Source organism: Phaethon aethereus, assembly GCF_964289735.1.
Source record: "Phaethon aethereus genome assembly, chromosome: 1".
NCBI lineage: Eukaryota > Metazoa > Chordata > Aves > Phaethontiformes > Phaethontidae > Phaethon > Phaethon aethereus.
The window spans coordinates 94576695-94600519 of record NC_138575.1 but is presented as its reverse complement, the minus strand read 5'-3'; the positions used below and the strand labels follow the sequence as shown (position 1 = coordinate 94600519).

The following is a 23825-nucleotide window of genomic DNA, read 5'->3' as shown; positions in this document are numbered from 1 at the left end:
TTTTATTTTGGATGACCGCATTGCTCGGGCAGAAGGCAAGGAGGGGAGGGCTGCACCGACTGCTGCTGTTATATGTGCCCTGAACTAACTCATGCGGTGTTTTCCTCTGCAGACTAGCTGAGCTGAGTCCTGGCTCGTGGGCAATGCCAGCGTCCAAGGTCAGGCTGTCTGATGAGTAGACCTCATGCTTGGGTGACACCCGCCACTCACCCACACATAATTCCCCAACTGCTGCCCTTTGTAGGGTAGCATACTTAGGCCATAGATTGCACCCAGGACATTAGAAGGAGAGAGGGTTTGGTTCCCCAGTGGCCAGCGCAGACCTGGTGGCCCAGCAGCCGAGAGAAACTGCCTAGTTGGGCTACAGCGGCAACTGTGCTGAGGTCTGGGAGTTAAAAATGGGTGTTTTTTCCCCAGCGGTGCTTGTCTACTTATTGGCTTGATTGTAATCACAGCTGCCTTAACTTGTAACTGATACTGTCCTCCCTGCAGCATAGATGATGTTCGCTTGGGTATCAGATACTGCTGTCTATGTTTGCTTTTGTTATCGCCCACCATCAGCAAGTCTGTTTAAAAGACCAGCTCTGACCAGACACCAAGGAAAAAAGAAAGATGCCATTTATCCTCTTCCCTCTAGCTGATTGGTCCCTTTCGATCACCTAAATGCCACTGAGAGCCGATTCTCCTAACCCAGGATGAAAATCCATGTGGCACACCTGGCTCCCTTTGATCACCCATAACGTATCACAGAGCGTTCAGCAAACCGGACACTCACAATTAAACACACAGGGCCTTCTAGGCACATGACCTGTCTTATACCTCTTGCATGATACCTGTCCTCTTTCTTACCCACAAACCTGCACAACTTTGAGAGGTCTGGTCTCGTATGCCTACATCTAAGGAGGCCACGCTCAATCACTGCCTTGAATGGTGGCATGACCTTGAGGGCATCTGGCCTGTGTGGACCCCGTGTGGCTCCAGTAGGCTAAGGCTGATGGCCTACAAAAGCAGGTCTCAGAGTTGGTTGCGTCAGGGGCTGGTTCTGGGTTGTAGCCATGGATCGCTTGGAGAAGGGTGCCACATAATGACTTGTCCCTTGACTGCTAGCCTAATGGTTTGGGGAGGGTAGGAGGTGATGGTGGCCGGACTACTTCTCCTTGAGGTCTGAGAAGAGCATGCTGAGGCTGGTTGGTTGGGTGGTCCTCAGTTTCAGGCTAGGCCATTCTTGCAGGTAACTTCCAGAAGAACCTGCACTTACTAGGAGATACCAGGAAAGGCCCAGCTTATATGCACTCATCCCAATTCCCAGACCAAAAAGAAAGAGAGAGGGTGGAGTTAAAGTTGAAAGAACTTTGAAGTTGAGAGCTTAAGGGCAAGAAAGTAGGTGCAATACAATATTGCAATCAAGTAGGAAATTCAGAGTTAATCTAAATATGCTTTGGAAACGTGGAGGTAAGGATCACATGTAACTTTAACTGTCCTGTAACGGTGCCGTGGGATCACGGCATTAAAATCACAGAGCAGATTAAAACGATACCTTTAATGGTGCATTAAAATGCCCTTTTCCCTTTTTCCTGCAAGGCGGAAGCGTAGGACGAGTGAGACCGGGGGCAGCAGGATGAGTTCCCAGTTGAGATGCCGAGGCTCCTCGGCGTGCGGGCCTCCCTCAGCTCCTCCCGGCTGGGAGGCACAGTGGCCCCAATCGCCCCCCGCGGCCCCGAGGGAACGGCGCTGGGCGCTGCGAAGTCCCGTGGGGCAGCGCTGCCTGTCGCGGCCCGCCGGGATGGCGGGGGAGGCCGAGCGGCCGCGGGCCTGTCGCGCAGGGGTGCCAAGGGCATGGTGGGTATGCCCGCACCTGGGGGCCCGCCGGCGCTGGGAGCGCGGCCCCCCCGCCCCGCCGGGACGACGCCTGCCCTGCGGCCAGGCTCCGGCCCCCCGCGCAGAGGCGTCTTCCCAGGGAAACCTCGAACTCCAGCGGGACGGGCAGCGCCGGTCGTTGTCTGCCCGGGGCGGCGGAGCCACCTGCGCTCCGCCGCGAAGGTCAACCCGCAAGGACGGCTGCGGCCTGTCGTCCCCCCGCCCCCCCCGGCACCATCCCTGCTGCAGTCCCCCCGGGGTAGGCAAGCGGGTCCGCTCCCCACCGCGCCAGCCGGCTGCCCTCCGCTCCCGGTAAGGCGCTTCCAGCGCCAACGCGGCGGAGCGTGGGGCTGGGCAGGGAGCGCGGTTGGCGTTACACGTTCCGCAGCCGTGTTACACGTGAGGCAGCCGGAGCGCGGCGCGCAGACCGGTGCGGGGCGGCGGGAGGAGGAGAGGGGAAACAGGCGATGCTCAGCGCCCGCCCGATCGGCCGGGCAGCCCGTGTCCCGCAGGGAGCGGGGGCGGCAGGGGAGGGAGGGGGGAGTCTAAAGTACCAGGCGGAGCCTTGCGGCCCCGGCAGACACGTGCGCCTGCCCGCACACCTGCCCGCGCGGGCACGCGCACACATGCGCAGGCAGACGTGCATGCAGCTACGGACGGGCAGGGACACGCGCCCGCGGCAGGCCTACGTCTGCACCCCCCGTGCGCGCGCGCGCACCCCCGGGCACGCCCCGCGCCCGCCGCAGCCCGCCTCGGCCCGGCGGCGGGGCAGAGCGCAGGTGCGCGGCGGGGCGGCCCGGACCGGCACGCGCCGCCGGCGGCGCCGCAGCCCCCCACCCCCTCCCGGTCGCGCGGCCGGCGCGCCTCTACCGCGGCCCGCCCGGGGCCGCCGCGCGCACCTCCGCTGACGGGCGCCGCCCCCTTCCCCGCCGTAGACCCCGCCCCCGGGACTCTCTGGCGGCGTCCATTGGCGGCGGCGGCGGGGGGGGCGGAGCCGGCGGTGTATATGAAGGGGCGCGGCAGGCGGGGAGCGCGGCTGCTCTGTGCCCCGTGGGCTCTGCTCGCTTCCCCGTCGTCGCCCCTCCTGCCTGCAGTCGCTTCCCTAAGCCCCTCCGGGCCACCGCCGCCGGCCGCCCCGCAGCGCGGGCGGGCGCTCCCAGGCTTTCGCGGGGCGCGGAGCCCGGCCGGGGCCTGCCTGCGCCGCCCGCCGAGGGCTAGATCTCTTCCCGCCGTTCGCCCGCCCGCCCGTTCGCCATGGCCCGCGGGAAGGCCAAGGACGGCGACGGCAACTGGAAGAAATTCATCTGGAACTCGGAGAAGAAGGAGCTGCTGGGCCGCACCGGGGGCAGCTGGTGTGAGTGCTGGGCCGGGGGCGGCGGGGCCGGGCCGGGGGGCGGCGATGCGGTGGGCACTGCAGCACGGCCCGCGGCGCCCCGCCTCTGCCGGCTGCGGCGGGGCTGCGGCCCCCCGGCGGGGGCGGCCCGGGGCGGGGGCCGCCGCGGCGCGTCCCCGCGGGGTGAGGGCGGGGGAGGCCCTCCTCCTCCCCCCCCTCCCCGTGTTCTGGGGGGCCGGGAGGCGCTGCTCGCCTAGGTGTGTCTTCAGGTGGGGCCGGGGATGAGGCGGGGAGGGCCCCGGCCTCGGGATGGAGCCCGGGGCGGGCCGACCTTGGCGAGGGCGCCTCGTCCTTGGGTCTCCTTCCCCGGCGGCTGGCCCGGCCCGGGAGCATCGCTGTCGGGCCAGCCTGCCCTCCTGGCCGTCATCTGCCTCGGACTTCAGGGTGGCTTTTTTTTTTCTTTCTCGTCCATTTCTCTGGATGAAGGAAAGTGAGCTAATTTTACCTCGCCGAGAAAGAACAATTGGCTCTTAATGTCCCTGCAAGAAGGAAATGGCTATATGTGCAGTCGTGATTAAATGCTCATGGTGTATTTATTAGTCTAAGTGCTATTTGTACATCACCGAAGAGGCTTTTAACGTTTTCTTTACGCAAATAGACAGTCTTCCAGTTGCTACCAACCACAGCTGGTGTACCACCCTTGCGATGTTGAATTCGGCTCCTGTTGTAGTGGATCAGCCGGAGGTGCCACATCCGGAGCCGCCGGCTTTAGCTCTAGCGGGCGGGCAGACTAGAGCAGGCTTCTGCTGTATCTTTACGTGAGCAGAATTGGGTTGTGGGTGCGCATGGATAGGTATTTTCTGCTCCTGAGACACCAGGCAACTGCGCAATGCTTCAGACGTGGAGGCTGAACCAGGTCCTTCTCCCAGAGTGTCTGTACCGATCCACCTAGGACTGATTTCCATTTACAGAGTCGATCTGCAGGCTGGTGATCCGATTCCTCTCTTATAAGCCTACCTGTTGCAGCAAGCTTTCTCGTTCAACCGCATTGTGCTCGGTCACTGGAGCTCCTGTGTATTATCTGAGACCTCGGAGTGGTTTTGACCTTTAAGGTGTCTTTGGTGTTAAGAGCATCCTGGCTGGGAACCTGATTAAATAAGCTACCTCCCAGTGTTTGCCTCTTGATGTTACAAAACTGAAAGGCGTTACGCTGCAGACACAGCATTAGTGTTTGGTTTGTTACAACAGCACCTCCTATGACTGTGCTCTGGAAAAAATTTCCACACGTCCCTGACGTCACAGCCATTTGCTTTACGCTGCCTGGATACCAAAGAGTGCTTTTAACTCCTGGAGCACCGCGTTACCGCACCCAGCTCTGCCCACCAGCCCTGGCTACGTCTTCTTCCTCCAGTGCAAGCAAGGAAGATGAAAGGATGGAGTGCCTTTCTGATGGTGTCCCTCAGCCTCTTTGTTGCTGGCTGTCCTTCCTGCTCGCCTGTCTTTCATAGATGAAAACAGCCAGAGCTGCCTGTGTTCATTGTGAGGCTTCTGCAATGATGGAGCTGGGGAGTGAGGAGGAATACTTCCACCTACTGCTTCCTCCCCTTCCCTTGTAGTCCTTCAAATAAACCACCTCTTTTGTTTGCAATTGGATGAGGACAGTCCAAGATCAAGCAGGCTCTTAAGTACTTTTTGGCCTCTGTGTTGGCCTGCTTGTTCCTGCAGCCTGATTAGCATGTAGTTGCTTGGCATGGGCTGGCTTCTCCTTCCTGTAGGTGGCCTGGTGATGCCTAGTACAGCATGTTACTGTGCAGTTAATCAGTTGAGATAATTCTTGTGAACTGGTAACTGATACCCAGAGTCTGAGCCATGCTGCATCTCCCAGGCTCTTCTTCACTCCCCACTCCTGCTCCATGATTATTCTAGCTGTCTTCCTTTAGACCAAAACTAAACTCAATCTTTCATTGCTGTGTAATTCACTTTTTAATTGGTACGAGCAGTGCTGGAGTGCCTTTGTAGGCATACAAGGCTGGTAAATGTGTGGCACTGTGACATGCCTGAATGCTTTCCTACATTTGAATATTGGAGCTAATTTGGGTCCAGATTCTGCTCCTGTTGTCTTTAATGGAGGTGATAGCCTGAATTACTAGGGGAGATTGGGCTTTACAATTGCTTGTAAACCTGAATGAAACATTTACTGTAGAATCTCCTGGAAATAGCTTTGAGGCCCAGAGCTTTGTGGAATGGATGTCTTTCAGAGCACACCTGTAGTATGGTTTCTTGCTGTTCCACTGAAGGCTGTCACCTGTGATAGACGTGATGGTAGTGCTGGGTTAGCCAAGGGATCCTTTAAAATACAGGAGAACATGGCTTAATCTTCATGTTTCACAATCCCAAATCCTGACTTGTGGATTTCTAGGTTTTCAGGGGCTCATTCTTCCAGCCCCCCCCCCCCCCCCCCCCAAACTGGAGTGACTTACATTTTTCTGTCTGCCTGCATCAGGACATAATCTCACTGTTAAATACATGCCTGTGCAGCAGGGCTTGCCATCTGAATTCAGTGTGCTGGGCTCTTCCTTGCAAGTGGCGTAGGTTGGGAATTTTGTCCTGGAATATGCCTTAAGGATTTGATTTGATTCCTCTTTTTGTTTTTTTTTCTCTTGTAGTTAAGATCCTCCTCTTCTATGTCATCTTCTACGGTTGCCTGGCAGGTATATTCATTGGGACCATCCAAGTGATGATGCTCACTGTCAGTGAATTTGAGCCCAAATACCAGGATCGAGTGGCACCTCCAGGTAACTAAATAGGAGGCCCGTGTTTGACTTTGTGCAAGCTGTTCTGGGGAGGCGGGTTGGTTACTCACCTCAAGAAGGAGGATGAAATAAGCATGTCGTTGCTGCAACACATATTTGTAGGGGGTGGGTATGTTCTCAGCTGTCTGTGTTAACAGTATTGGGGCTTGAAGGCAATCCTGCTAGAATTAAAGGTTGCATCACATGTAATATGCCTCCTGTCAGAGAGGAGATCGAACCTGGATTGCCCTTCTTCCCTTCCCCTAAATTGAAGCGATGGAGTGAGGCTGAGAGGCTTCACTTACGAATCAGCTGTATCAAGAAGCTGGGTTCAGTTTTTCTTTCTTCATAGCTGCTGTGTTCCTGTGAGTAAGTGAAGGGACAGACATAAAATGTTGGCTTCATCTGTGAAACTGGGGTGCACAGGGAGAGAGGGGAGAGTACCAATTCTGGCTGTGCTTACTGAATTGTCTTAGTTAACTGTGAACTATGTTCTGTCATCTAGAGGAGACAGTAGCATTTACTAATGCGTATTTCACTGGACTGTGTCGTGGGAGGTTAGAGGTGGCTCTTTGTAGGTGCTGATGCACGACCTATCTCTACTATACAAAATAAGTCTCTGCTCAAAATTGGTGATCACTTGAGCGGTGTCTGTGGACAGCCCACCTTGGGTAGGGGTGAATGGAGCCCTTGCCGCAGGTTCCCTGCTCTGTCCATCGAGGCTGTGCTGTGCTATCTGATTCCAGCCACAGCCTGCGGCTGCTCGGAGCGTGGTGGGGGAGCTGCGCAACTGCTGCTTTCCCACATTACAAATGACCTTGAGGCTGCTTGGCACCGGGGATGGTAATGATCTGTCTCCAGTTGCTCTGTAAAACAGTTCAGAAGCTTTTAATAACAGTGGTATTTAAGTGACAATTGTGAGGCTGATGCCTTGTAGCTACAGAAGTTGGCTCTGGTGTCGCACGGTGTCTTAGAGCCCCACTGTCTGCAGGGCTATGCTGTGATCATTCCCTGCCCTAACAACGCAGGCAACGTTGCTGTCGCCAAGTGGTTTTACATCTCAGCGAAGAACCGTCTTTTTCAGATAATTGCTTTTCCACCAGCACTCTTTAAAGACAGAACAGAGACTGGAACTGCTGTGTTGGTGTGTGGCACCTTCTTAATGTATAAGCGTGGCTGAGGTAAATGCCATCTTAAGCACCAAAAGTGGCTGTTTCTGTGTCTGCAACAGGCCCTGACATTTACAGGAAAGACTAAACTGTCGTGGACACTGCCCAGAGCCATTGGCTGCACCTGAAAAGCCAAGATGGCTAATGGTGGGGTAGTTGTTATTTTAATAATGTATTTTTCCCCATCTGAAGCCCAGTGGTCTCACCAGATGTGACATAATTAGTGAAGAAGCACATGGGTCTTGGGTCACATCCAGATAGACTTGCTGTTTAGCCTAATGTCACGTAATTACTCGTTCCAGGTAAACTTTCTGTGTAATAGCAGTTTGTGATTCTAATTTCAAAGCAACTATGTGGTAAAATTTTTGTGTAAGGCTTCAACCCACAGAGGATTTTTATTTGTCTCCTAATTGCATACTGCACCAGTTTTTCTGGGGCTTAGCCTTTTTTAAACCAAAAAAGGGAACTGAATTTTTATATGCTCTTGTAGCATGTACTGCAGAAATCAAAATGGAGGAAGAATGAAAAAGGTTGTCAGAGACCTTTGTAATGGGCTTTCGGGGCATGTACTGAAATCAAGGGGAACAAAATCCAGCTCCGTGAATATATGACAGGCAGCCCAAAAAAGGAGGGCTTTGAACCAAGCTGTAATGGCGCACACATACACCTTCCAGGAAATAATTACCAGTTAATAGCGCAGGGTCCTCTGCAGGGCATCATGCGAGAAATCTTTCTACACATGTGGGTAAGCTAAGGGTAAGGCACGGGGGAGGTTGGCCCTTAGCATTGAGTCCGTTCCTCATCCTGTAGCACAGCAGCCGTTGGGCCACAATGAGTCAAAAATGGCCTTTAAATGTGGGCTTTCACAGAGGTTGACACTACAGTGAGTGGCTGCACCGCTACGTTTGGGAGGTCGGCAATCCCGTACTGCCCTGCTGTGTGGGGCTCTCGCCTGCGCTGCAGGGACAGTTGCCCTTCTGACAATGGACACACGTTATGGATGTGCTCGCTCCCACACTCGCTGAGCGTTCAGCTTGAATCCTCCTTGGTCTGGGACTCTGCAGGCTATGAACTATGTAAAACAGGGTGTGGTACAACCCTAATTCCTGGTTCTTGTGGGAAGATTTCCAAGCCAAGTAAGTGTTTTGGCTATTTGATAGACACACAGTTTTATTCCTGTTACAGTGCTCTCTCTTGGGCAAGTCACTGTTGTGTCAGCCCAAAACGGCTGGGAAAGGGGAAACTGTACTTCCCTTTGGGATTTGCAGGAGAAAATGCTGTAGGGGCTGCTATAATATCATTCTTGTTCTGAAATACAACAGATTTCATAATAGCAACAGAACCTACAGGATGTTTTATTGAGTTATTGACATGGGTATAACATTGGAAGCCATAAAGTGCTATTTTTGTAGCCAAAAGTCATTAATATGCTAATTGGTTTCTGCATTGAACACAACAGGAATGTTACACAGGGCTTCAGGGCAAGCTGAGTTTTGTACCTTTCCATGACACTTTTTTCCCTCCTCTTTTGTCTTGGGGTGGGGGAAGGGACAGTGCAGTTCACCTTCTTGTCCAGCCTTGCCATTGCGACAGCCGCAGCTCCCGGTTCCACGTGTGCTGCAGGCTCGGACTCTGCTTTTAAGCACAGCGGATGTACCTTGCTAATAGGGAAGGATGAGGATATCTTAAACACAATGTACAGAGTGTTTAAAAAAAAAAACACCCCTCTGTTCTCCTCCTCCCCACCCCAATACAAATTGGGCTGCGTATCCTGCCATCTTGTGGTGTGCATCCTGTGAAACACAGCATCCCGGCACTAGGGCTGGTGTAGGGGCTGGAGATCTCCCTGCTGCCTAAGGCTCTCTAAGTACCAGCTGGAAGGATCCCTGCTCCAGCCAGAGGATTTCAGGTGTCCCCACTTCAGGTGCGGCCTGGCCATGATGGGAGTGTGGCATGGAAAAGGCTGCTCTGCTGTGTATTCCCCACTTGGCTTATTTGGCTCGGGGAGCAGCAGAGAGGTGTCAGGAAAGCCCCGAGGAGTATATGCCACCTCCTGCGAAGCAGCACTCTTCTGCTTCTGTCTCTTGTCTCAGTACCTATGTTTGGAAATAAAAAAATCAAGCTCCCGGGATGTTACCTGCCAAGCAGGTTTTGCTGCATTTGTAGAAAGACTTGCACCTGCTTTTTTGCACTTTGGGGATGAGGAGAGGGTGACTGGAAGCTTGGAAGGACATTGCTTGGTACAGAGGCTTTTAAAGTCTATCCTCATTTAGTGAGCTGGAGGGGCAGTAAATAGAAATGGTGTAGTGATCACTCAATTTGTCATCTCTGTCACACCAGGAGTGTTTGGACTCATTCTGAATGAAGATTACATGGTACTTGGAAATGAGCATTGCATGATGAAGCAACAGTGGTTACTATAGACTTACACAACCATTCCCAGTAAGAAGCCTGGCTTCCCACTTCTAGTTTCTTCCTCTTCACCCTCAGGACACTTTTTTCCTGAAGTCTTGCTCCTGCAGCTTAGAATTATAAAGTCTATGTGGAAAATCATGTTTTAGATTGAGTTGAATGAATGCAATTTTAATCTGCAGTGGTGTTTTGGAACTAGCTGGGGGAAAAAAAACAAATCAATGACTTCACATGTTTTTGTTTTGGCAATCTTGCTACATCCACAGAGTTGGAAAGCCAACGGAAGGTGGTGTCTTACCAAGTCAAGGCATCACTCATCATTTATGTGGACAGTGTCAGTCAAATGAAGACAGTCATCGTATTACCTAGCAATGCGCTCTAAGAGCCCATTGTGGAAATTGTCGGAAGTAGTTTGTCAGTATTTTCTTAACAGTAAGTTACTTGATTCTTCTATGTGTGAAGAACAGCATCACCACACATGACAGCATGGCGCATCGCTCTGTTAATAGCATGAGATGCAGAACTGTGGCAAACAGATGTTTGTAGTTTTTCAAGCATCAGACAAGATGCTTGAAGATAGTCTGAAGATGAGGAGAGGATTGTTTAGACTGGCTATGAAAGCACTTGAGGCTTTGTTTCTTTTCCCCCCATATGGCTTGCTTGTGAATGGCTTCCTCATGTGCACAAAGGCCCAAAGAGGCCTATTTATCCCTTGAGCCATGTACTTCCTTAGGTGTCTAGCAACCCGTGGTAGGTAGCACTGTAATGGCTCAGCTTCATTTTTTTTCTTGTTGTCCCTACTTGCTGCAGTTCCCCTAACGGGGATGAGAGAATGTTTCAGAAGGGTTACAGAAGTGTTCTGAAGAGCTTACCTCCTTGTGTCATACCAAATCAACTCATACCAAATCTTACATTGTTTTTTTTTAAACAAGATTGCTTAAGAAGGATTCAGTGATAGTGCTGCTCTGATAACAGCATCGAAGCTTTTATTTTGGCTATGGGATGTACAGATGGAAAACAAAGCAGGAAATGATAGATCTGTGCTTAGGGCTTTGTGGCCAGTGAGTTGCAGGCATGTGAGAATGGAGGTTGTGGTGGAAGCCAGAAATACATTTTTAATCAGGATAAAGCTATTTTCATAACAAGCCTTTCATCTTCACAAAGATTTGCTTCCTTGCTTCATAAGTGGGAAGACTGATCTCTGCTTCGCTCTTTTCCTAAACAAAGAAAGCACATGCTGGACCAAGGCCTGGTCTTAGTCTGGTTCATCCAAGCTCCTGTAAATGCCCAAAGTTTGGCTGCAGGTGGCCCAGCTGTGGCCACAGGCTGAGTCTACCTGGCAGGAACGGTGGTTCTCTTGCACTGGCCACTGGAGCAGCTGTACGGAGGCACCTCTTGGGCTTTGGTGCTGCTCTGCCAAAGATGTGCAAGATAGGGATGCTTTGGATGGGAGTCTGTTCTCCCATCCAAGTCACTCATGTCATGGGCAGAGGGTTGGCTTTGGACTGTATGTGTCAGGGGCCAGGCTCTCCTAACCAGAGAACAGAGTTAATCTGCTAGGTGGCTTTTACACACCACAGTGTGTATTACTGACCTTCCCGTCACCTTTGCCATGCCTGCGTGGGTGCTGTCATGCATTACCTTGGACAAGACAAAAAACAGAGGTGGAGAGTTCCTTGCCTTTTAGACTGAGCAAAGCTCTATAGCTTAACTGCCTAACCGAAGCTTAACATGCCTGGCCAAGCCTTCTTGAATTTTATATTTATACACTTGAATGACACACCTGTAACTTGAACTCTGGAAAAGGCAGACCCAGGAGAGGACCCAAGGCCTGCCTTTGCTGCAATTCCAGATAGCCACTTCAAGTGACTCTGAGCCTACTGCTTCCCAGCTGAGCGGTAACATGAGGAGGGTTTGGCAGGATGGGATTGAAGTCTCTTACTAAAATTGAACCTAGCTTATTTTATATATATTTACTTATAACTGTGAAGCAAGAATGCAAGTAATTGCTTGAAAAGAGGTTGAAAGCCACTGACTTTGGTGGGTAGGACATAATCCTGCTAGTGGAGTAGTAAGTTGCTTCTAAACTGTTAACACTCAACCTGGTCAGTTTGTACCAGTGAGAGTTTTGAGCGCTTAAAGCTGCTTCCTGGAATAAAACTTGAAACCCCAAGCTGCTCACTGGGTGTCTCGCTATCTTTGGCTACTAGGAGCTGCGTTTAGGGGAACAAAGCTAATCTTTGTCCTAGGTTACAAATTCCAACTTGGTGGGTAGCGAGGCGGGGGGGGGGGGAAGTGGTGAGCTGGCTTGAGGAGGGACTAAGCAGAAGCACTCAAGTGGCTTTGGAAAAATTGCTGGAGTCACGAGCTCCAGTGGGTTGGGGTCAGCCAGCTGAGCTGCCTGAGTTTTGCACCAAGGGAACTTATTGGCAATGGGCCTGTTCTGAAAGCTGTCAAAGCAAATGCTGCTCCCTTGCTCCCTTTTCTTCTTGCTAAAATGAAGATGACAAACTGAACAGAGGTCAAGACCTCAATAATTACAGTGACTGCCACAAAAGCAGTGTGAACTCCAGTTCCCATTACTTAAGTTTCAAGTGTTAGCCATGCATCAGTGGAGTCAATTAAAATGTGACCTAAACATCACGCAGGAGCAACTATTTCCAAGTCCCATAATGAAAAGCAAAGGGTTATCACTATTCATCATCTGTAGGCATTACTTGTATCTAGTCCCTTCTCTTCTCTGTGGATTCTTTTTCCATTCATCCCCCTGAAGTGAAAAGTGGAGCTAGTTACACAGCCCAGAATCTAGGACAGCCTTTTAAACATCTCTCCTGTGTGGTGGTATTTCCTACTCACCTACTCGGTGATGAGCTGCTGATTAGAGAGCTCAGAAGGCTATTTCTGCTATCGGAAATACCTGCTGACGGAGTGACAAGGCCAGAGAAAGCGATCAAGGCTGATGAATTTACTGAGTGAGAAAATGTCTCCTGCCCTGCACCCTACAGGGAGACTACACAAAGGCAACATGGGTTACAACCAGCAGATGCCACATCTGACTTGGGTCAACCTCTCATTTTATTGTGAAGGTTCATGAGTTGACAGCTCTGATTTTTACCCTAAACACACAGTGTGTTTTGCAGACTTTGGAGTCAACCTATATTAGGAATATATACATAAGAGTAGCTTCTGTGGGACTTTATGGTGTGTGGTTGATCTCACACAGACAGCTTCCCTTCTGTCCTTGGGGAGGAGGCAGAAGTGGGTAGGGGACCTGTGGTTGACTGTTTTTCTTGAGGAAAACCTTGACTTATAGCCTCCCTCCTGGATTCTGTGATTTTTATCTGCTTAGTGATGCAAGCGTCATGACGAATATTACAGACTGTTGTTGGAAAGAGGAGATAAGAGCCTGTCAGAGCTGTTTTGTACAAGTCCTGAAGTCTGAAAAATAGAGATTATTAGAATGAGTTATGTTTTTGGTGTGTGTTGCGTTGCCCGGAGGCTGCGCAGCTCTGTGGTGTACTTAATGTTTTCTTCCCGATTGTGCTTTTCTTAGGACTGACTCAAATCCCCCAGGTACAAAAGACAGAAATTTCCTTTACTGCCTCCGATCCCAAAAGTTTTGAGCCGTATGTGAAGAACCTTGAGAAGTTCTTAAAGGACTACAGCGCTGATCAACAAACTGAAAACATAGTGTTTCAGGACTGTGGGGGTAAGTTTCGATTGTTTCCTGCAGCTGAGGGCTCTGAGCAGTGCCTCTGCGTCAGGTCCATCCGAAGCTGAGAGGGAGCAGTTGTGGTCTCTGTCTTTGGCTGTTCCTTGTTGTAACCAATGTCCTGTTGGTAAACTGGCAGGCTCTGGTTTCACACATATGGCTGCTCATTAAATGAATGGTTTGGACAGAGTGGACTTGGCCAGGGATGCACCTAGAAGCTGATTGTAGAGGTTATATGGTTGGGAACTTCCAGCTTTCACTTGGAGAAAGTTGCAGCCGACTCTGAAAAGCACATGGCGCTGACGTTATCCTCTCTAAAAGCTACAGGGGTTTTACTGACGACTTTGCTAAAGCCAGTGTTGGTCCTCTTGACGCAGTGCAGCAAAACGTCTGGGAGGTACTAACCTTTAATAGATTATATGTAATAATGCAGAATGAGACTATCACCTCAGAATACGTGCATGTAAAATCTGAGGGGAACCAGCTTGTAAAACGTGCTACAAAGGAAAAAAAAAAATCTCTGAGCCAGTGGATTACAAATGTGTTCGTTCTCTCATAGTCTGGAAGAATCCTCAGTTAAAAAACAAAACCCTCATAAACCTGCTGGTCTGGGACCAGCCCAGATGTAGAGGATGGCTGGGTGCAGGTCTGTGGTGTCAGCCTTGAGCAGGTGGTGTCACTTACCTGTTTGGAGGAGTGGGAAATCCTAACTACACAGTGAAGCAAAAGTGTCACTGATCCTGATGAGCAAAAGGTCATGTTGCATACGGTTGTCTTTTTCGTTCCCCCCACCATGACAGACATACCTACCGATTACAAGGAGAGAGGACCATACAATGATGTCCAGGGCCAGAAGAAGGTCTGCAAATTCAAACGTGAATGGCTGGAAAACTGTTCTGGAATCAATGATCCCACCTTTGGGTACAGGGATGGCAAACCATGCATCCTCGTCAAGCTCAACAGAATCATTGGCTTCAAACCCAAGGCAAGTGGGGTTTCCTCCTTTCTAGCAGAAGCTACTGATAAGGAGGAGGAGTTGGCTGCAGACTTGCTGTGCCTGCTTTTCTGGAGGGAGATCAGACTTGCTGTGCCTGTCTCTGGAGGGAGATCAGTATTACAGAGAAGAAATTATGAGGCCATTTGAGTCACTGGCTTTAAAAATACTTCCCATTAAAAAGCAATGAAAAGGGTGCACTGCAAGTTGATAACAAGCAGCGGTGAACCTCACAGTGCAAACTCCTGGTTATTTATCTGGTAACTTCTGAGCCTGACAACTGAATTGCTCTAACGGGGTGTTTTCTTCAAATGATAAAACCCATTTTAAGTTCCCGTGTGCTTCCATGGGACCATCCCAGACTGACTCTACCCATAGTAAGATCAGTACTTTGTGTCATGCCCCGATCTACTCCATTGTTTCCTCAGGCAGTGTGGAGTTGCCTACCTTGCTAAAACCACTTAATTAAATGAAGTCGTGCTACTGTTCACCATCAGACTGAGATGTAGTCTGTAAAGCGTAAACCACACCTGAGAGTCAGACACAGCTCTTTAGGTTATTTAATGTGGTTTCCCAGACATTGTAGGATGTCTGTCACCTGCCTGCTCTTGTGTTGCACCTGATGGCATGTTTGCAGTAGTGCTGAAGGATGTTAATCTGGACAGGAATGGCTTTTACTTCTTTTTTTTTCCCACAACACATTTCAATGCTAAAAAATTCTCCTTAAGAATTTGGTGGCAGAGCATGTGTTACTGAATAAGGTGGTGTGCAAAACCTGCCACTCCATCTTCAGGATGGAAAACCATATGAACAGTGGTGCCAAGCCACCTTTACCACCATCCATCGGTGTAGTTGAGGATGGCGAATGGTGCTGTCTAGCTAATGTGTTCCGAGGAACGTTTTTCTTCGAAGGGAGCATGCCCTGTGCTAAAGGAAATTAGTTGAATTTTGGCGTACTTGATCCAGGGTGGAAACAGTGGGTGCACTTTAGCAGGAACATGCTGTGCTGGTGCGTTGCGGTTGTGGGGTGACCCGAGTGCATGTGTGTGATGACTGAGGAAGAGAAGGTTTTGGCATGTTCCCCTTTTCTTTGCCACAGAGCTCCAAAGAGCTGCAGACAGTGTTAGGCAGCATGGTCTGCACATGTTTCATTTAGAAATGACCCGCAGATCAAGGCAATGCTTGTTTCCTTCATTCCATGCTCCAGGGTCTCTGGCACTTGTGTTAGGCAGGGCTTGTGCAAAGTCGATCTGAGACCTGCAGGGTTGCGAAGCAGAACTACTGTGCTTAAGAGACAAAAGACCAACACCGCAGTTGGCACTCCCACCTTTCCCTGACATACTCGGGGCCTCTGCCCTTCCCTGTAGGTGGTGACGAAGTGCAGCAACGTTGGGGTGTGGCTGCTGCTCTTTGTTCCCTCTTCTGCATTTCCAGCCCTAGCTGCACTCGCCTGGCAGGCGGGTGCCAAACCCTCCACCAGTGCGTCTCTTCCTGCCGCCGCCTGGGTTTTGCACAGACAAGCCCTGCTAGCTAGCACTCTGCTGTGAAACCAGTGACACCATGAAATGGAAAATAGCCTGATCTGCTTGCCATGGTATCCGTGGCAGTAAAGCCGTAAGAAGAGACAACAGCTCTGCTTGGGTTACGTTCTCCGGCTTCTGGTTGTGTTATGTTGCGTCTGTCCCAGCAACCACCACCCAGAGCTGTTGCCTCTGAAACTGAGTTAGAAGGGGTTCCAGTTGATGGCACATGTGTGGTACCACTGAGCTTTGCTGTTGCAATGGTGCTGCAGTCTGCAGAGAAGTGTCCGCTGTGTAACATCCCCTTGTTTTGGGTTTCTTCTAGGCTCCGGTAAATGAGAGCCTCCCTCCAGAGGTTATGGCAAAATACAACCCGTATCTCATCCCTGTCCACTGTGCTGCCAAGGTAAGTTGAAATACAGCAGAGCTGAAGGGGAAGGCTCTCTAAGTCTTTGTCCAAGTGTAGTGACCCCTCTCTGCCTTTCCGCAGACACCTGGGGTGGCTCTTACTTGGGATGTATCCCCCACCAAACAGGAGTTTCTCAAAACTCCACTGGTGACAAGTGACAGGTAGCGCTGCCCTCACAGGGAGAGGTTAAAAGCAGGGCTGGAGAGCAAAGGGTATTGTCAGAAGTAGCTATTTTGCTTCCAAGTGCTGTACCAGAGCTCTTAGCAGGGATGGCTGAGAAAGGATGCCAGGGATGAGGTACTTTACTTGGCATTGTAAAGTGGCTGAGAAGAGGCAAAATTTTAAGCCAAAGATAGTGCATTGGTAGGACAGGAAGCTGTGGTGACTTCTGAAAGGGTAAAGAAGTGGTTGAGTTTTTAAATAAAGAAAATCCCTTTTCCTGGCTGATGCTTATTGTGTAGCTGCTGGTTGGACAGCACTTAAGTGTCCTTTCCACCATTGGAACCATCCTTGTGCTGTCAAGATGAGGATCGGTGATGACTAAAGAGAGGTTGCAGTCTTGGTGGAAAAACAGATGTTGCTAGGGAAAAGGTGAGAGTCTGGGTAATGGTCATTGTTTTTTCTTCCTTTTCCTGCCTCCCTAGAGAGAGGAAGATGCTGACAAAATAGGCGCAGTGGAGTACTATGGGATGGGCGGCTACCCTGGCTTTGCCCTGCAGTACTACCCCTACTATGGCAAGCTCCTGCAGCCGCGGTACCTGCAGCCACTGGTGGCAGTGCAGTTCACCAACCTGACCTACGACACGGAGGTGCGTGTGGAATGCAGGGCCTATGGGCAGAACATCCAGTACAGTGACAAAGACCGCTTCCAGGGACGCTTTGATATTAAATTTGACATAAAAAGCAGCTGATTGTAAGCACAACTCTCTTCCCCCCGCCCCCTCCTCCTAGCCATTTAAAAAGGTTAAAAAAAAAAAGAACAAAAAAGAAAACCTCCTAGTCTTGAACAAACTGTCATACGTATGGGACCTACACGTAATCTATATGCTTTACACTAGCTTTCTGCATTTACTAGGTTAGAATGTAAACAAAGTGTAGCAATAGTGACAAATATTTATTCTACTGTAAATGACAAAAGAAAACAAAATTGAGCCTTGGGACATGCCCATTTTTACTGTAAATTATGATTCCATAACTGACTTGTAGTAAGCAGTGTTTCTGGCCCCTAAGTATTGCTGCCTTGTGTATTTTATTTAGTGTACAGTACTATAGGTGCATACTCTGGTCATTTTTCAAGCCATGTATTGTATCTGTTTTCTACTTCTTGTGAGCAAAGACATTTGCTGTCCAAGGTGTAAATACTCAATGGGACTAGAACTGGCATGATACTTCTCACTATTTTGTTCCTTTTCAAAGAAAGGCCCACCTGTGAGACTATATTTAACAGCACTCCATTCGGCTTCTGACTTTTCTGCGGTGTTAGGGTATTTTATTTGGAGGGGTGGCAGGGGAAACTATAACTTAAGTGAAGTTAAAGAGAATAGATGATTGTGTACTGTGCTTTGTAGCGAATGCTGTCTCTCTCCACCTTCTCCCTCATCCTCCAGTATGTTGTGTGAGAGACTGGGTCAGACTATCACTCTCCTCAGTGATAGGCGTAACTCTTTGCTTTGTATATTTTCTTTCCTTTTTCTCTTTTTTTTTTTTCCTGCTGGAGGCATCGCACACTGTGGTGCTAATGTCTTTATTGAATGTTTTAACCATTTTCATGGTGGAAGAATTTTATATTTATGCAGTTGTACAATTTTATTTTTTTCTGCAAGAAAGTGTAATGTATGAAATAAACCAAAGTCACATGTTTGAAAATAAATCTTTATTTTAAACTTTATAAAAGCAATGCAGTACCCCATAGAATGGTGTTAAATGTTGTCTAAAGTGCAAAACTCTATGTTCTAACATGTAATAATAGCCAGGAGTACAGTGCTCTTGTTGATCTTGTATTTCAGTCAGGTTGAAACATTGGACAAATAAATGAATGAACACATAGTTCTGTGTGCGTGTCTCTTGGGGTGGGTGAGGATGGAGGCTGTTAGTTGTCCAGAATCTTGAAGAAGTACTGTACCTATTCAAACAGAAAAACACATCTTTCAACCCCAGAAGGCCTGAGCTGCAGCTTGTGGAGACATGCATTGGGATTGCCTTAGATTGCTGTTCCTGCCTGTGAGCAAATGTGTTGTGCATCAGTTGTGGAACAGAGGGGGGTGGTGTTACTTGTTTTTCCCCCTTCCTGAGCTGAGCAGCAGATGCATTAGAGGCTGCCTGTGGCACACACCTGTGATCCCAAACATTCAGGAATCCAAAAAGTCTTCAGTGTATTCACTGTGACTGCACATCCTCCACTGCTGGAGCTACAGGCCATGCATTCTAGCAGTAACTACAAGTAAAAGCAGTTTACCCTTAGCCTTGGTTAAAGCATCCCCCAGGGGTGTCTGTGGTGGGGCAGAGAAGGTCCACACTGAAGTAACAAGCAGAAGAAACTGAGTTTGGTGGCAGCAACTTGTTCTGCATCGCTGCTGGGGCAGTAGTGCAGTGCTGCATGCAGGCAATGCCTACCTGGCCTGCTCAGGTGTGACAGAACATGGAAGCTGGCTTCCTGCAGGAGTCAAGATCACTTTATGCTGCATGATGCAGATTACCAGGGGGAATTTCTCCCTGTAAAGTGACAAAACACAACTATGCTGGAGCAAGCTGCTCAATAAAGCCTTCCTCATCAGCACCCACCATGCTGGAGAAGTGAGCTGCTAAACTTTTTGCTATCTGCTAGAAGGAAAAGCATAGTTACGGTGCACTGTGGTGGTTAGCACATGCATTTGGGTCTTTCACATTATTCCTGAGAAGGGGGAGCTAGGGCAACTCTGACCTTCACCTGTTTCGTTCGCTTCTGTGTGTTTATAGTGTGGATTTAACAAAGACGCTGTGATTAAAGCACTAAAATACTCCCTGAGGGAAGCTCCACCTGCATGAGAGCGCTGCAGGAAAGCTGAACCATTTTGGCTCCCAGCACTTGGTGGTGGGTTTACTACGGCCACCATTTGGGAGGGTTGCATGGCTCAGCCTCTGGTAGCATCAACTGCGCCTACAATTCCATCCGTAGGTGCATAGCCTGTGACAGTTTAAAAAACCCAACAAAAGAACGCAACAAAAACCCCCATTGCTTTAGTTGTAGATGAACCAATGCACAGTTAGATAATTTACCTCCTTTTAATATATGAGCTCATATATGAGCTCATATACTATATGAGCACAAAGTCCAAGCATGAACGGGTAATAAAGATAATGGCTTATTCCAGGCAGTGGGACAAACATTGTAGCAAGCTTATGGTGCCTGTGCTGGCTTCAGTGAGCAAGTGTCAAAAGGTGCTCGTATAATAATGTTCTCTTAGTAACAACAGCATATGAAATAAAGCAAAACCAAACCTTCTCCCTCACCTCCCTGATCACCCTCTTGTACCAAATGAGTGAAAGCAGGACAGCCAGCTCTGATCACTAATTAACTAGGCAGTAACACAGTAGCTACCCTGGCTGCGCACCCCGCAGCCACCCCCAAAAAGACCCAACTCACCACAGGCTTCATGGCAACTACCAACGGGTACCTCCGCTACCAAAGGAAGGGCTGCACTCCACCACCCCCCAGAAAACACCCCCACAACCTGCATGGCCAGACATTGTTCCCTCTTCCCCATAAGACATGCAGCTGCAGTTTGTCAGACCTAGTAGAGATACAGCATTAAATGGCTGCAGGATGTTTGTTTAAAAAAAAACAAACCAACCCAACCTGCAGCACAAGGCAAGGCGGTGCAGCCTTCCGGGCAGGCAGCTCGCGCGGTGGCACCAGAACTTTGGGTGTACAACTGCGGTGATGCTGAAACCGCCTTTCACGAAATGCTGCTGACACAGCTTTGCTCTCCTAAGAAGTGGCTGGTCAAAAGCCCAGGGGTGAGTGGGGAGCAGGGGAAGGAGGGGTCCAAATGTGACATCTCATAAAGCCAATTTAAAATTTGCATTGCGTTGAAGATGATGATATATATATATTTTTTTTTTAATCTGAGCTGTATTGCCTATGTAAGATCTATTCTTGGGAAGGCATCGCTTTCCTTGCTGCCTAATAAGACTTTATAAACTGTCAGATTGGCTCAATGTAGTTAAGTGTAATTGTAGCCATTACAGTGCATCTTATCTCCCTGCTTGTAAATACAGGATACCTGTATTTCAAGGTTAGAGCGCCACACAAAAATACCAATAAAATAAAAAGCAGAGTGAGGCACACACACACACATTTAAGGACAAGAACCTCTCGGGCTCTGTCTGCACGAGCACTTGCACCAACACACACACCAGCTACTAGTTTTACAGCTCTGAGCATTGGCACTTCTGGGCTTCTGCTCCCAGTTTGGCCGAGGGCAGCTGGCTGGCACGGGCCAGGCGTGACCCTCAGCGTGTGTGGGGAGGTACGCCGAGAGCAAAGACAAAGGACCAGCGCGGTGGAGTCTGCTCCCTTGCGGGCAGTAATGCTGGCTCTTGGGGCGCGGACAGACCTGCTGCCACCGCAGGCCCCACTTCCCCGAGACAGGGCAGGTTTAGTAGAGCTGTGTCGCCTCCCACCGCTGCCCGCGCTCCCTCGGGCAGAGCCGTGCGGCTCCCCCAGGGCTGGTTAGGTACCGATCCGCCCCTGCGGCACACGCCGATACAGGTGAATGCTGTCCTCGCCCAGCTCCTGCTCACTTGCTATTAGCAGCAAAAGGCACTGCGCTATTTTAGTCCTTAAAAGCCCTTGATTTTGTGCAACCAATTTTCCCAGGCCAGGCTGAACAACCTCAGCTTACTTACAACCTATGGAAAACCTCTTCCTCCTCAATTAGCTTTTATTGGATTGTTGAAGATCTGCGCAGACTGTACTGTCAGGGCTCGGACATCAGAACAAGCACACTACGTATTGTATAATGTGCAAAACTAGGTGCCAGTATGTTCTCTTTACATATAATTATCTTTATGTGGGTCAGCTGCCACCCAGCTCCCAGTAAAACCAGTTAAGAGCTGGCATAGCTGTGATACACAGAAAGGATCCTCCTCTTCAAGAAAGAATCTCACCCTTGGGAGCATGGCAGTGCTGGACAAGAAACACCAGAAATAAGGGTCATCTGTGACTCCACTCCCACGACATCACATACGGTGTTCTGCAGAAGAACCAAAACTGAGGATTTCCACACTACCAAGAGATTTGGGGTGCCCGCATCTTATGAGGCGCCAGCTGGAGACAGCTCGAAGAACCCCATTCTAAAAGCACCAGGTCCTTTTCCAAGGGAGTCCAGGACTTGGAGGAGGTGCTTGCACTGAGCACCCAGGTGGGGGTTAGGTATTCTGAAGCACTCTGTATTTTAGGAAATAGTTACCTTCTTTCCCAGGGTCCAATTACAGTATAAACCACAGAAAAGGGATCTGTGTCTCTACAAAACATCTCAACAAGTCAAGTCTCACATTTGACCCAGGGCAAGGTCAGCTTCTCTGAGCCAAACACACCTCTGGTCTCTTTACAGTACCCAAAGGTGGCAGAGGACAAACCCACACCAGGAATTGATCTGAAACCAGCCAAACGCATTTCACAGATGCTACCCAAATGCCCTTCAAACGATGCTAACATTCAGGTGTGCTCACCCCTTCCCAGGGATGAAACAGGATTAACTTTAATGTCAGTACTCTCCTTACAGCTCACAGGAACCATCTACCTGCTTTACAGCACGCAGCGATGCCGGCTCTAGCTCTTGTTCTGGGACAAGTAACAATAATGCTCAGGAAGTAATAACGGGTGAATAACTGTGACTCTGTAAACTGTTTGACCGAGGAGGAGCTGGGAGCTGCTTGAGTTCCACAAAGTTTTGCTTCAGTCACACACGCTCTGCAAAACTCGCATTAATGAAGTTGGCCGCTCTCTCTGGGCGCTTCCATGCGTTACCGCAAAGTTTCAAGAGTTAATAGAGCAGACAATAACAAAATCCAGTCTAGTGCCCTGGCTGAGCACAAACAATTGTCATCTGAACAATGTGTACCCTAAGGGCACGGAGAGTACAGGAAAAATAAAAAAAAAAAAAGAAAAAAGAAAAAAAAAGAAAAAAAGGGGGAAGGAAATAAAGTGAGGCACACAGTCTTCCAAGGGAGAGCAAAAGATCTTGGAAGATCTTGGTAATAACATGGGACCGAGCACAGGCAAAAGCATCCTGAAGATTTCAAGTGTAAGAATTAGAGACATCTACAATTTAATTCCCCTGCCCAGAAAACAAAGCAAAAAGCAGTGCTGATGAGAGGTGCCAGCTTGAGCACCTTTGGAGTCTAAGCTTTTGTCTAGAGGACAGACCAAGGTACACCGCGAATGTACCATTCAGCATATCATACAGCTTGCCTCAAAGAAAACCCCGGCACTGAAAGGGTACCTCAACGTTCACAGTCCATTATCTTTTTGATAAGAGACCCTGTTAGTATCGTTCATGGCATAAGCAAGGGGGCTGTCGGGCAGCCATACTAGTAGGAAATATGCTGCGATCACAGATTGATTTCTCACCCATCACCAGAAAGATGATGGCAATTTCAGTCCTTCCTCACCTCCGCCAGACCAAAACTGGCAGCCAGGAGATGGAAGGCTCTTTCATCCCTGTATTCATTTAGAGCCTGTCAGTCATCTCAGTGCCTTTCATGCAGCTGGACAGACACTCGCCAGTACCCTCTCCCCAAAACCACCACAAAACTGTATCTCCTGGGTTCAGTGTAGGTATCCAGGCACATGATCCATAGAGTCTTTGCTGACCTAAAGTTTCAGCATCAGTACACTCTCCCTAAACACTTATCATTTTTTACAGATTATCTCAGTTTGAGGTCACTGGTAGGAACCAAAAATCTCTCTTTGCCCATTAATCTTGGTTTGTACATCAGCATGAACCTGCCAACTCTGTTAAGCCAGTGCACTTGCTAACACCTAAAATGCATTTCAGCTACAGTTCACTCAGCTGACTCACATGACTAAATCATTAGATTAACACACTAAAAACCCATGGATTCATACCATCCTTCCAGCCACAAGCACTCCAGAAATAAAAATAGTTGTCAGAGAAGAGGGTCTACTTACTCCCTGTATTATTTATTCTGAAAATGAAGAATTATTTTCCCACGTGAACAAAAAGGAGTTAGTCACTCCTGCCTCTCTCTCAAGTGTCACGCACTGTAAGAAATAAAGCCGGACAGGCTGTCCAAGGCAGAACAATTTGTACACATGCACTTCAGCTGTCAAAGTTAATTTCTTAAGTACAACTAGGACAAAAACCCCTACGCACCGAAAAATAAAACTTTGCAATGGAAGGTTTTATTAAAGAAACACTACAGGACAACATAGAGTGCATTCTGCTTTTCTCCTATGTGCTGTTAGCACAGTCACCTCAAACACTGCGTATGGTTATGATCAACTCTGAAAATACAGTGAAAGAGAAGGGCAAGGGAAGCTATTTGGAAATTGTACCATAAAAGATTAGAGAAATCTGAATTCTAAACAGGATGTAAATGAGGGCAACGGGACAGTAATTTG

The 23825-nt window shown here is 49.2% G+C and overlaps 1 protein-coding gene across 1 annotated transcript; it reads left to right on the top strand.

Moving 5' to 3' along the window:
• Window positions 1–3111: 3111 nt before the first annotated feature.
• On the top strand, window positions 3112–17417 carry ATP1B1 (ATPase Na+/K+ transporting subunit beta 1; the record flags this gene model as incomplete). Its single annotated transcript, XM_082003856.1, has 6 exons — window positions 3112–3211; window positions 5857–5985; window positions 13117–13272; window positions 14076–14260; window positions 16115–16195; window positions 16843–17417. The coding sequence occupies 6 exons, from the start codon at window positions 3112–3114 to the stop codon at window positions 17107–17109; spliced, it is 918 nt and encodes a 305-aa protein (XP_081859982.1). The 3' UTR covers window positions 17110–17417.
• Between the last annotated feature and the right edge of the window lie 6408 nt (window positions 17418–23825).